The sequence below is a fragment of the Myotis myotis genome, unplaced genomic scaffold, assembly GCF_014108235.1.
Source record: "Myotis myotis isolate mMyoMyo1 unplaced genomic scaffold, mMyoMyo1.p scaffold_m19_p_1, whole genome shotgun sequence".
In the NCBI taxonomy this organism is placed as follows: domain Eukaryota; kingdom Metazoa; phylum Chordata; class Mammalia; order Chiroptera; family Vespertilionidae; genus Myotis; species Myotis myotis.
The window spans coordinates 60,577,280-60,591,797 of NW_023416313.1; the positions used below are offsets into that span (position 1 = coordinate 60,577,280).

Genomic DNA, 14,518 nt, shown 5'->3' on the forward strand with positions numbered 1-14,518 from the left:
AGAACTGACTTTGCCCAGCTGCATATATTTGCCTCCTTTGTCATAGATTAATTGAACATATAAGCAAGGATTTATCTCTGGGCTCTATTCTATTGCATTGATCTAACTACCTTTAAAAGTGAGTATGATGCCCTAACCGGTTTGGCTCAGTGAATGGAGCATCGGCCTGCAGACTGAAGGGTCCCAGGTTCGATTCCAGTCAAGGGCATGTACCTTGGTTGCGGGCACATCCCCAGTGGTGGGGGGGGGGGTTGGTGCAGGAGGCAGCTGATCGATGTTTCTCTCTCATCGATGTTTCTAACTCTCTATCCCTCTCCCTTCCTCTCTGTAAAAAATCATAAAATATGTTTAAAAAATAAAAAAAAGTGAACATGACATTTTTCTCCTGAAAAATTAAAATGAACAACCAAATAAGTTAATTTATACATGGTTTCCACTGTCAAGCTTACTATCAGTACGCATGAGGAGTTAATGGATCATTCCTGCATAGAAAACCTTTTCCTAAAGAAGTATTCTGGAATTAATAAATTTAGTAGAATTGAAAGCGGTCTATGAGATTTTTATAAATCTGGAGAATGAACATTTCTTAAGGGAGTTCCTAGAAATCTTTATTTTTTTTTTTTAAGAAAGAAAATTCTGGGCTAAACAAAATTAGGGTGCTTCCCTCAGAACCTTTCATGTGTCTTACGAATATCTAAAGGTGGTGCAGTAAAAGTCCGATGTTACACTCATCCTTTCTTGGAACCACTTTTTCAGACTAGCCTCTGAAGGCACCAGCGCACATCAGAACAGACTTTGGGCAGTGATGGTTGGGGTAATTTCCAGAGTAAAGGGTTAGTGCTCCATCTCATCTGTTTAACTCCTCGAAAATTTCTCCTCTTTCAAACAGCTCTCAACGACTATGTATTTAAGATAACTGTGCCAGTTTCTAAGCATGACTTTATTAGAGTGAGATGGGATAAAAAAATAAGATTTTTGTAATGAGATAACATTTTATTTTAATTTTCACCATTTATATACAAACACAAAACACACCACAAAACAGTAAAATTTCATAGTTAATATGTATAGGTGCATAGTTTCATGCTCACATATTTTTAAGTATTACATATATTAGCAAGTTTCACAATACATCATTATTCTTAGAATCATTAAAAGACACCTAAAAATCTTAAAATATATGATAGTAAGTCACAACTCCTCAACAAGAGCAACAACAACAAAAATAGTGAAGATTTAGGAATAAGTGGTAGTCACTTAGGTGTTTTTAATTTGTTTTAACATTTTTTATTTGAAGCCACAATATCCACACAGCACACAGGGACCTGCTACCATATATTCACCGAAGCACCGAAATGCTGAGTGGGGGGCAGGTACAGATACTTCAATCACTGCTGATGGAAGAATCCAAAATACGCTGTAAAAACTTTGGGAAAATGACTGGGCATGTTGGAACTGAGCACTTGTACAGGGTGGAACATCTGTCAGCAGATCTTGAGAAACTGGGAGCAAAGAGATTTCTTAGGCTTCAGGCTCGTAGTCTTGATAACCTCCCTAATATTAGGAGAATCAGAAAAACAACATGCAGAGTTAGTATAAGTGATCAGTAATCAAGGATTTAGGGTGAATAAGATAGGATATGGCTTGCCACTTTGAATAAAGGTCATACTCGTAACAGTTCTGGAACTATTCTGCTACACACAATATTGTTGGTAGTTTTGTCTTCATGTCAAATATAAAAGTGAATCATGCTGGTGGTCAGGGTAGCTGAGCTCTACTTGTACATATGCCACTGAATGATCATATAATCTCATCCTGCAGGACAAATTGGTTGCTCTATCTGGCTCTCAGTTTCCCAAACTGTAAAAATCAAATCAAGTGGCCTATAATGCTTTTTTCAGTGCTAAGATGCTCTAATTCTTAGAAGGAGACAAAGATGTTTAAAAGCAAGTTATGTTTTCTTTCCTTTTACTCTCCCATTTGAAATTTCATCTTCATTTATGGCTTCAATTATTATTTTTTAATATTTTATTGATTTTTTACAGAGAGAGAGGGAGAGGGAGAGGGACAGAGAGTTAGAAACATCGATGAAAGAGATACATCGATTCAGCTGCCTCCTGCACACTCCCCACCGGGGATGTGCCCACAACCAAGGTACATGTCCTTGACCAGAATCGAACCTGGGATCCTTCAGTCTGCACAGACTGACGCTCTATCCACTGAGCCAAACCGGTCAGGGCTTTGGCTTCAATTATTACTCCTGTTCCCCCAACCCAGCCCAGCCATACAGTATATGGATACATCCACAATAAAAATATTAATGGCCTTAACTAAAGTGATCAGATTAGTCCTTCTAAAGAACAATTTGATATCAGGATTCTGCTCAAAATCAAACAAACATACCTTTAATATCTCAAGCTGCTTTCTGAATAAAGCACAAATGTAAATCAAAAGGTTGTTCTAGTACTCTACAATTTGTCTTTGACCCATTGCTGAAGCTGTTATCTGTCACTATTCTCTCTGCTCCCTAAGCTTGACTCATGTTTAATTACTCACTGTTCCTCTGACACATCTTCATGCATTCTCAGATATGCATGCCTTCACTTCTGATATCCCCTTGTGTTAGAATGTCCTTTCTTCATTTTGGCCTATCATATCTCCCACCCAGATCAACATCATCGCCTCTATAAAACCTCTCCCCATTGATCTAAACAGACCCATTAAACTATTAGACATTTTGCTCCTGTGATACCTGGTGCATAGAAGACAGTCAATAATGTTTGTTAAAATAATCATGACAAGTAAATGAAGGAATGAATTTGTATTTGTTTTTAGCAAACCTAAAACCAGAGTGCATACTTCTGGATCCTGGTGCTTTCAATTACTCTTATTTGTATTTTCTGTAGTGTTCAGCATTGTGCCATGCATAAAAGTCCCCACAATATTGGTGAAATCTAATTAGGGAAAGAAGCAATTGAATCTCAATTTCTATAAATGGGATTACTATCAATATGCCTTCTAATGATGCCGTGAAGAATAATGTATAATCTAACTACAATTCCCTTGAACTCAATGTTTAGTAAAACAATAACACATTTTCTTTTTCCATGACACCTGGTTTCGGAATCAGTGTAACACTGTCCTCATAGAATTAGTTGGAACATAAAATGGAAGAGGATTTAATTAGTATTGATTGTAATTAATTGGTGCTGCTGTAATTATTCTTTAAATGTTCAGCAGAATTCACCAGTGAAGGCATCTGGTCCCGGGATTTTCTTTGTGGGCAGGTTTTTAACAATAATTCAGCCTCTTTACCTTGTTATACATCTTTTCAGATTTTCTGTGTTCTTTTGAGCAGTTTCATTCATCTACAAGTATTTTTAAAATTTCCCTTGTGATGCACTTTCTATGAAAGAAACTTTTATTTTCAAATTAAAATAAAATTACTAAGTTATGCTATTTAATATGCTATACTAAATTATACCAGTTGTTGCAAATCATTCATCATCTTTCTACTGTATTACTTTTTGGTAAACTCTTTTACTAAGCCAACACCCCACTGGGACTGTATGACAAACAATAATTGCTTTCTTTTGGCCTTTAGTTGATTTCTCTAGCTTTCCATTTTGAATTTTTATTTTAGAATGTAAGGTTTCTAATAAAATAATTCTCTAATGCAAGTTGGCAAACTTTTCCTGTAAAGGGCCAGCTAGTAGATATTTTAGTGTGTGAGCCACATATGGCTTCCGTTGCTGCTGCTACTTTTATTTTTTAACTACCCTTCACAAATGTGAAAACCATTTTTAGCTTGCAAGTTGTCCTCATAAAACATATCCTGGATTTGGCTGACTTGTTCATCTAGACTAGAGAGTAAGTTGTTCTCACCAAGGAGAAATGTAAGGGAAATCTGAGAGTGACAGATTTTGATAGTGCTTATCATAAAGACCTAACTAAAACTCCTAAGTGATACTTTTGGAGTTTTATGTATATAAACTTTTACCTCAGAAGGCATTTCATAAGTCTCGTCAGGCTCCCCAGGCACATCTTCCAGAATTCCTTCCTGTGGAGCTCCTTCTTCACTCTAATATTTAAATGGAAGCACAAAAAGAATAAAATGAGGTACATTCTCTGGTTTTTAAAGTCACAAACATTTTGAAAACATCCTATATACAATACTGGCAGGGATGTCACAAAAATGGCACTACTTAATATTACTGCTGGCATCTTCATCTATACAACGCTGTTGGAAACACATTGTGGCAACATGTATTACTTACCCTAAACATAAACAGCTTTCTTGCCTAAGTAATTCACTGTCCAGGAAATAGCCCAAAAATATTTTTCACAGAATCAGTGACAACAGTAAAACATTGTTAATCTAAATGTTCAATGGATGAAGAAGAGCTAAGAAAATTATTATTCAACTACTCAATAGATAACTATGAAGACATATATTAATGTGACATGAGAATTATATAACAAAATAAAAATGTACTTATGATAAAATGTTTGACAGTATATCAAGTATTATATACATTGTGAACACAATTGTGTAGAATTCAGATACATTGTGGACACAATTGTGTAGAATTCAGATGCAAAGGTAAAATCAATTGAAAGAAAAGAGTATTTTTAAAAAATAAGTTTTAAGTTATAACCACTATATAAAAGCATATATTTTTGTAATTTATTTTTAAATTATGGCAAATAATATTTTTCTGAAATTTCACAATTTAAACTAAATATATTTGGAGGGAAAAAATCAAATAAGTAGACAATTTTCCAGGTCTCTCCCTTAGAAATAGGATACTATAAAAAACCTGAAATGGTCATGGTTTTATCAGTGTTCTTCATTAAACACCATTATTTATTTATTTTTTTACTTTGCATTTATTCCAGCAAAAGTAGTTATGAAAAGATAAAGTTCATTGCAAATTACAAAGCAGAGAAGCAAGGTGAGCCTAAATGGACTTACTCAAAGAGTTCAAGCAGCCTCTCAACCAATGTAGCGTATGTTTGAAATATGCCTGATGTAAATAATATCTCCTCATGTCTTCCTGGTGGAAGTGACAGGAAGAAGAAGAAGATAATGGCTGTCACTGACCATCAGATAAGGTCAAACTAAAGCTAATCCCTACATTAGCTGGGCAGAGAAGTTTAAAGGTCACCTTCCTCTGTCCACCTTTGTTATTAAAAACCAAAAAGTGCTAGATTAGTACTTTGTGTAACAAAATTGCTTTTATTCAATTGCATGACTTTTATTATATATTTAATGTAACTCACAATGGAGATAAAATTGCTTCCCCAAACCACCTTTTTATCCAAAACCTACAATTATTTGTGGGCCTTGTTAAAGATGTATCCTAGGGTCCAGTGAATGTGTGATATGTTCCTTGGAAATCACTACCCAGTATTACCATATGTTTGTAAACTCTGTGGCGTCATTTGGTACAGAATATAGCAGTGTACTTGCTGTCAGTATGAATAGGTCAGAAACAAATTTTTAAAAGTCTCCCATTTTGAAGTCTGTAAAAGACTGCTGGCAACTGGTCAGGGTTTTCTAAGACACATTCCATGGTGATATTAATAACAACAGGGCTTCACTCACTACAGGGCATCTATGCCTTAAACAGTCACAGCAGTAGAAGCACTCTTCCCCACTGCTTTCTCACTGAGAGATATTTTGTGTGGAACCATTATTTTGCTGCATTGTGGGACAATGATAATCAACCCCTAATAACTCAACAGTTCACACAATGGGGATGGAGGAGAGAGGAAGTAACACTAAAATAAATTAAGAAACTACTCAAAGAACTCTAACTTAAGAGGGGAAAAAAGGCACCACTGATCACTCATCTTAAGGAATCCAGCATTTTTGACATGAAATCAAGCACAGAACTCCTATTCAAGTGAAAATAACACAGATTTTTAAAAAATGTGCAAAACCCCTTTTAAAATTGAGATTATATGATGGGTATTACACTAAGAACAGTACCATTTATTTTATTGAAAAACTAAAAAGTGAAGTAGGTGGGTATGAGAATCTTGTTTAAAAGTAAGCTTAAGATATATTCAAATTTGGGGAGTTGGGTGGGGTCAAAGGGCATCTGATTCAAAATCAGATTAATTTCAATTTTTCTTAAAACAGCTAAGTAATTTTATAAAGAAAATAAAAATTTTAGAAAACCTGGCACAAGTATTAAATCTTTAAAACCAAAACAATATAGGTAGTTTAGAAATACCACCATACTTTAAGTATTAATGTTATTATAGATAAAAATGCTAATGTAACAATCACATTTACTGTTAAAAGATTTAAGGAGTTTTCCAATGCATTCTAGTAATTAAATGCTATGACATGAGAAACCATGGAAATTGGCACATTCTGATATAACCAATACCCAAAGAATAATAATAATGCTAAGGAGGCATTCCATAAACCCCCATCTCTTTTCCCAGTTATGTATGGTTTAATTACAGTTTAATTTTTATTATTGAGTGAAATACAGTTATGGTTTAGATCTAGGGCAGAATTAAAGTGATGAATGGAATTGGTCCATTCACTGCTCTATTCCTTTAGGAATGCATCAAATATGGCAGAACCAGCATTAGTGTACAGGGGCCTTGTGGTTGGAGTCCATTGAAGGACATTGGACTAATCTGTTTCTTTGGAGGCAATTATGTAGACAAGGGGCAAAGAATTGGAACATCTACTTGTGTAGTGAGATAGATGTAAGTAGAAGGGCAAGGCATCAGTAGGAATTAAAGAGTGATAATAGTGGTACAGTCATAGAGACAAGTCTATAATTATGGTACTTTGAATGTTTTTGCACTGCTATTTAAATTTAGCAATATTTAGGATTCTATTAACTTTCAACAAGATAAAACATTTCAAGTTTTGGCAATGTAGTGCCTTGTTGTGTTTTAGAAGTCCTATTCATAATTTTCTACCAACATTTACTACTCCCTTGTATAATACATGCTCATGCCATGACTGGTTTGGCTCAGTGGATAGAGCATCGGCCTGTGGACTGAAGGGTCCCGGGTTCGATTCCAGTCAAGGGCATGTTGCAGGCACATCCCCAGTAGGGGGTGTGCAGGAGGCAGCTGATCGATGCTTCTCTCTCATCGATGTTTCTAACTCTCTTTCCCTCTCCCTTCCTCTCTGTAAAAAAATCAATAAAATATATTTAAAAAAAAAAAAGACATGCTCATGAGGGAAAACACACACTCTACACTAGACTACTGATTATCTCTGGGGCTATTCCTAAGACTATCTTGACTCTCCTAATTAAAATGAAATGTTAACTATAGCATATGATTTTCATCATAAATTGCATATGCCCCAATAAGCAAAACCTAGCAACAAGGCTGAATAAAGATATAGTTCCTGGTCATCTGCTAGGCTTTCTGATTGTTAAATCGACCTACTCCCCTCATTAGCTGTATAATATATCTGTTCAGATTATGTCTCAGCAAGTTTACAAATGACTATGTCATCAACAATCTGAATCACTTGAGAAGAGTCAAATTGAGCACCATTAAGTCATATAGTGACTATACACAGTTCATACATACAAGGAAACATTCTCAGTAAAAATGCAAATCTATTTTAATTCAGTGCTTTTAGAGAAACCAGTCTTACATAGCTATTCATGCTCTGCTTAGGATAATCTATTACCATATTAGTTACTTGTCTTTTATCTCTATTTCTTTGGTCTTGATAATTGATGGAGGGAGGGACGGAGGGAGGGAGGGAAGGAGAGAGAGAGAGAGAGAGAGAGAGAGAGAGAGAGAGAGAGAGAGAGAGAGAGAGAGAGAGAGAAAGAGAACTCCTGCTCAGTGGTTAGAGCACTGGCCCACATACCAAAGGGTGTTGGGTCTGATTCCTGGTCAAGGGCATGTACCTGGGTTGCAGCACCTGGGTTCCAGGTTTGACCCACAGCCCCAGTTGGGGTGTGTGCAGGAGGCAACCCATGATGTGTCTCTCTCACATCAATGTTTTTCTCTATCTCTCCTCCCCTCCTTCCCTCCTTGTTCTCTAAAAATATCAATGGAAAAAATAGCCTGGGGTGAGGATTAACAACAACAAAAAGTAAAAAAGAGAGAGATAGAAGGAAAGAGAGAGAAGAAGGGGGCAGAAAGAAAGATAAAATGAACACTGGTTTGTTTGACTGTTTTTGTAAAGTTTGAGAATGGAGGAGAGAGCAAAACTAATAGATTTATTCTATTTGGGGGTTATTTTTGTATGCTATTTTATCAGTATTATATATGAACCCAGTTTTAAATACATTCAACCATAAATTACAAAATAATTGGCCTATAAGTCAGGAGTCAGTGTGAAATCATTTTTTTTTTTAGAAGACATTTTCATTATAAACAAAACTAGCAGCTCAGTGGCTGCAACATTTGTGACAGTGCCATGCAATTAGATGACTCACCTAATGAGAGTTCACAGCATAGGAACATTGCCAGCTATTCCCCCCTTACTTGGATGCAGACCTAGTTGCAAATGCTAATTCACAATGGGAATTCTGGAAATAAACTATTTTTAGTTTCACGTCTAAAGATTAATGCCCCTCCGCCATCAATAAAAATACTATATCTGTTCACTATTATATATGCTTATTATTTTAAGTTTGTAAAGATAGGATTTTTAAAAAAATCTTTATTGTTGAAAGTTTTACATAAGTCCCCCCTCTCTCTCCCATTGACCTCTTCCATCCCACCCCAGCCCCCAGCCCCTTGTCTTCTTGGATATCAGCCCCTTGGATAGTGATTGACTAAGACATCAAAGTGAAAGTGGATCAACCTGAGAAAGATCTACTCTTGTAGAGTATGGAAGCAGACAGTCATTTCATTTTTGCAAATGAGTTGATATATGGAGGCAAGTCTTAAAACTAGAATCAGTGGGGAATGCAGGGAATGCTAAAAGGCTGCTGGAAGGAGGAAATCTGCTGTCAAGGTCTTACTAGTAGTGAGTCAGGGTCCAGGCATTTGCTTTCAAAAATAGTTGGGAAATTGGTCTTAATATCTAACTGGAGGAAAATACTTCAGGCAAAACAAAGTACTCAAAGGGTGAATAGGACTCATAGGGCTGTGGAGCAGAGAGTGAAGACAATAGATTCAAGATCAGTGGCTATAAAACCCAAGTGAAAAATCTTAAAGAGCAAGATAATGATGTCTTCCTCATCTCAGAGTAAAGACTAGGAAGGGCCATGAGAAAGCCAGAGCAGGAGCCTAGTGCCGTGAGAGGCACGTGGTAACCGGAGGCTGCAGGAGTCTTCTTAGTACTGGGAAGAGATGCCAATCCAGTGTGAAGAAGGGCTCTCAAGATCTGGATCTCAGTCCTTCAAGTTGGAATATCTTTGCTTAGCATCCATGACAGACAGGAGGCAAGAAATGAATGATGCCCCTCAGACCACTGTAGTCAATTTCAATAGTTGTTGCAATTATTCTACCCTGTAAATTCGTTCATCTATAAGCTTTGTCACAAAGTTGTGGTTATTACTTTCTTTGGATTACTTAGAAAAAGTTCCCGGGGAAATCTCTATCCAGGTCTCAACAGATCTGAGATAAAAGTGAATCTATTTACAAGATTATCAAGAAAGATAATGGGCTGGGTGTATCCTTGAAAGGTCATTCAAATGAAATATTAAGATGTTTAATTTTTCATCGTATTCTGACATGAAATAACAATAATAGCTAAGGTTTGTTTAGTGCTTACTCTGTACTGGGTACTAGCCCAAGAGTTTCACATACATTACTGACCTTAAAAAAAGAGAGAGAACTCTTACCATTTGCAATAGCATGGATGGACCTAGAGAGCATTATGCTAAGCGAAATAAGCCAGCCAGAGAAAGATAAGTATCACATGATCTCATTCATATGAACAACATAAACTAATAAACAACATAAACTGATGAACAAAAATAGACCCAGAGATATAGAAACGTCAAACATACTGTCAAACCTCAGAAGGAAGGCAGGGGAGGGTGGAGGGGGAAAAGAGTTCAGCCAATGAGCTCATATGTACATATGCATAACCCATAGACACAAGAGGGTGCTGAAGTCTTTGGGGTGAGGGGAGGTGGGTGGGAGAGGGCAATGGGGGGAAAAGGGGACATATGTAATAATTTCAACAATAAATGTTTATTTAAAAAAATCCCTATCTGAAGAAGTTACTTATCTCTATTGTATCAAAGAATGAACAGAGGTAACCAGCCTGGCAAAGAGCCAGCACTTTTAGCTATTGTGCAATTATTATTAGTCAAGCTTCTGAAAAAAAAAAATCTTACTAAAAACAGTAAGTTGAGCTACTTACACAAGGTAAAATTAAGTTTTAAAAAATTAACCTCAAAACACAAGGTAAAACATTTTATGATTAAATATCTAGCTATCTCTACCATGTAGTAATTTGTCATTTCTATCAGAAAAAATAAGAGGCTAAATGATATATACATATACGTACATACATATATGCACACACATACATGAGTAATATATTTATAAGTGCAAAACCAGAATATATTTTTTTTATCTCATGGCTATTAAATCTGCAAACGTTAAACTGATTAACTTTTTGTCACAGGGAAAATAGCTTATTATGAATTCAATGCATAGCATTTTTCTGGTTTAGACCTTTTCATTAGACTGTGTTCAAACAGGATAGAGATGATGAAATTGTCAGAAATAAATTGTTCACTTCCCCCCATTAAATATGTGGCACGAAACTACAATTTTTAGAATGGTTTGAAATATATTGCTTGGGTTTCTTCATTCCTTTTGATGAACCAATAAAGTTTTTGCCTGAGTCACAGACCTTATCGTCACACTGGAAATGCTCTTCTCTCCCAAGCCCCTGCACCAAGTTCATTTGTATTGCTACAATAAAACATACTGGTCCATTAAGTCCATGGCATGATGTTATCCTTAGTCATGATGTTTGTTTATTTACCTTGTCTTATTCCACAGAAGGGAGATAAAAGATTATATCCTCATCTCAACAAATGAATACCCTTTGCTTTGTCTAATTTTTGTTTATTTAATCAAGCACCGAATGTTCATTCAATTACTTTTAAATCATACATTATTTCTGGATTACATCATTAAACTTTCAGTAAATCAAAATGGAGCACTCTATTTAGTTTTTTCAACCATTCTTTCTCCCTTGACTCATGTGTATCTCCCCTTGGTTTTGAGTGGGAACTCCTGACTTATGTATCAGAGGCACGAAAACTAAGAACACTCAGACTATCCTGTCTGTAAGATGTGTAACTGCCTCTATGGCTGCAAAAGAAGCTGGGATGTGTGCATGTGAGTGTGTGTGTGTGCGTGTGTTGGAAAACTATATATTGAGGATCATTCCTAATTCTGTCACTGGTGAGGAACTAAAACTGTGGTTATGCAATCACTCTAAATATTTTGATCATAATCCCTACCCAAATTTATAGAACTACTAGAGGCCTGGTGCACAAAAATGTGTACACTTGAGGGGGTCCCTCAGCCCAGCCTGTGCTTTCTCGCAGTCTGGGACCCCTCGAGGGATGTCCACCTGCTGGCTTAGGCCCGCTCCCCGGAGGATCAGGCCTAAACTGGCAGTCAGACATCCTTCTGGCAGCTCGGGAGCCCTCGGGGGATGTCCACTTGCCAGCGGGGAGCAGGCTTAAGTTGCAGTTGGACATCCTTAGCGCTGCTGAAGAGGCGGGAGAGGCTCCCACCACCACTTCTGTGCTGGCAGCCGTCAGCCTGGCTTGTGGCTGAGCAGAGCTCCCCCTGTGGGAGCACACTGACCACCAGGGGGCAGCTCCTGAATTGAGCATCTGCCCCCTGGTGGTCAGTATGTGTCATAATGACCAGTGATTCCCAGTTGTTCTGCTGTTAGGGTCAATTTGCATATTACCCTTTTATTATATAGGATTTGTTGTTTGAAAGTCCAGGAGGAAATACGCTTTTAAGAGCATGGGATTTGGTGGCCAACTGACCTAGTAGAAGATGGTTTCTGTGATATTTTGAGCAATTTAGATATCTGAATTGGAAAACAGTAATAATAAACCTTCCTTATATTAAACTAGAGGCCTGGTGCATGAAATTCGTGCACAGGGGGGTGGTCTCTCAGCCTGGCCTGCAACCTCTCCAACCTGGGACCCCTTGGGGGATGTCCGACTGCCAGTTTAGGCCCAATTAAATCGGCAGTCGGACATCCCTCTCACAATCCGGGACCGCTGGCTCCTAAGTGCTCACCTGCCTGCCTGATCACCCCTAACCGCCTCTGCCTTGGCCCCTGGCCTAAGCCGCAGTCTGGCCTCCCTCTGCGGAGGTGACCTGGTGGATCAGGGGAAGGTGCCGCTCCCATTACCCCACTGCTGCTTCCACTGCTGGCCTGAGCCTGGGCCCTTGCAGCCGCTGCGGCTTTGTCCAGAAGGCCATCCAGAAGGTTGTCTGGAAGACATCCACCCTAACTAGAATATTATCCTTTTATTAGTATAGATGAGATGATATATATAAAAAAAAGCATATAATGACCAGCATACCGTTATAATAAAACCAAGTATGTACTGAGCATGCACTAAGTGCTAGGTTGTCTTAGCATTTTACTTTCGTTATCTAAGTATCCCAATAACTGTATATCATGTATAGACCCCATTGTTATATTTTCCTCGTATTGCTAATTTTATTTTTATAAAGCTTTCCTTGAAAAAGCCTGGAACCAAAGACATTTTAAGAATAGAAGCATTTACCTTATTTCATTGGCTAGCTGCGTCTGACTCTCCAGTGAACCTTAGTAGCTTGCTTTTTTCAAGCTGGTACTTAGGTCCTCCTCTTTGTTCCCTTTCTCTCGGCTGGCTAGAAATCCAGCTGAGAGCTTTCAGTACTAAAAGACAGACGGACCTTGCTAAATACTGAGTACATCCTAGTGACATAGATAAGAGGCAAATGCTGCGGAGCTATCAGTGCAAATGCTACAAAGACACTGTCTGTTTTAAATTGAAGACTTATAAGCAGAAGTGCTGTTATATTTAGACCACAGCACAGTACTTGAGGCTGAATGTACTTTCCTTGGTATTTCTCATGCTGGTAAAGAAGCACATCCTACCCTTGAAGTAACTAAATTCTTAAAATTGAAGCAAAACAAGATATATATTAAAATCCATGACTTCTCTTTTGTATTCTCTTGGGGTCAAACTGAACAATGGGTCAGTACTGAGCTCATGAAACTCTAGGTTGCTATATCAATCAGTTATAGTTTTTACATAGGAAACACACCATTGAGGAAAATATAGAGAACTAAGATTGTAGAAATAAATATAAACAGTGTCACATTAGTATATATATGACAATATATCACAATAACTGGTGTCACCTTGGCTTGCTACCAAAAATGTGTAATACATTTGTGTTTAAGGGGCTATAAAATTTTGGGAGGTGATAATAAATTTAAAATTGTTTTATACTAAGAACTGACCTAAGAATGATTATTTTTCTGATATCATATATTAATCAGCACCTCCAAATTATAGTAAAATACTATGAAACAGAAAATGTTATTTCTCTTCATTCTCAGATAGAGGTTCCATATATTTTGTGTTATGTAGTTTCCAAATATGCAATCTTATTGCTAATTCAACCTATTCAATTAAAAAAAGAAACTAAATAGCAGTATAACTCTAGCAGTATACTTATTATGTATAATCTATTATACCAGCAATTGTAGAGTATACAGTGTTGTACAAGGCATGGTCCCTTCACCTCAAGCAACTTTAAATATAGATACTTATTAAATAAGAGATACATGAAAGCTGGTATAACACAAGGGAGTAAATGTGATTCAGGGCATAAGGAAGGAAAAGTAAAGTGTTCAGAATGGGGTTGGATGACTTCTGGTTTGAGGAAATATCATTAGAACTGGGTTGGAATGTTTTCATGGGGACTGGGAACTTCAGGGAGAGGACACATTATGGACAAAAACACAGGCCAGAAGTGATTTTATCTGGCTAGTCACTAGGGTGTAGAGATAGAGAATCACCCTTCCAAGTGAGGTTTGAACATTTAAGAGTTGTTCTGTGTTATCACATGAGAAAGTTATATGGTACACATTTTGTTGTAGGAAGAATGTTCTGGCAATGATGTGCAGACAGTTTGGGAGGAAAGAAATCAGAGATGAATGGGTCGTGCAGGCAATCAATTCCAGACAGAGGTGATGAGGTAACCAGAGGAATGGGAGTGTAAATGGAACAAAGGGATTCATGTTGTAAGATACTGTAGAAGATGAATGGACAGAATATAGCAACTGTTGTTTAAGAACTGTGATAAGTCAGAGATTTTCTACTTCTTGCAAACTAGAAAGTTAGCCTGCCAGTTTCATGGATGTAGGCCAATGACACAAGAGTCTTGGGGCAGAGACAAATGACTCTATTACTTACTAGAGGCCTGATGCACAAAATTTGTGCAAGAGTAGGCCTTCCTTCCCCCAGCTGCCGGCACCAGCTTCCCTTTGGCACCCGGGACCCAGGCTTCC

The 14,518-nt window shown here is 37.4% G+C and overlaps 1 protein-coding gene across 4 annotated transcripts in view; it reads right to left on the reverse strand.

Moving 5' to 3' along the window:
• Positions 1-978: 978 nt before the first annotated feature.
• SNCA (synuclein alpha) overlaps positions 979-14,518 on the reverse strand; it is a 99,896-nt gene continuing 86,356 nt past the window's right edge. For all 4 annotated transcript variants that reach the window (XM_036339661.1, XM_036339634.1, XM_036339651.1 and 1 more), the window contains exons 5-6: positions 4,001-4,081; positions 979-1,554 (exon numbers count right to left, since the gene is read on the reverse strand). In XM_036339661.1, the coding sequence (XP_036195554.1) occupies positions 1,522-1,554; positions 4,001-4,081 (114 nt within the window). In that variant the 3' untranslated portion in view covers positions 979-1,521. The remainder of the gene's footprint in view (positions 1,555-4,000; positions 4,082-14,518) is intronic.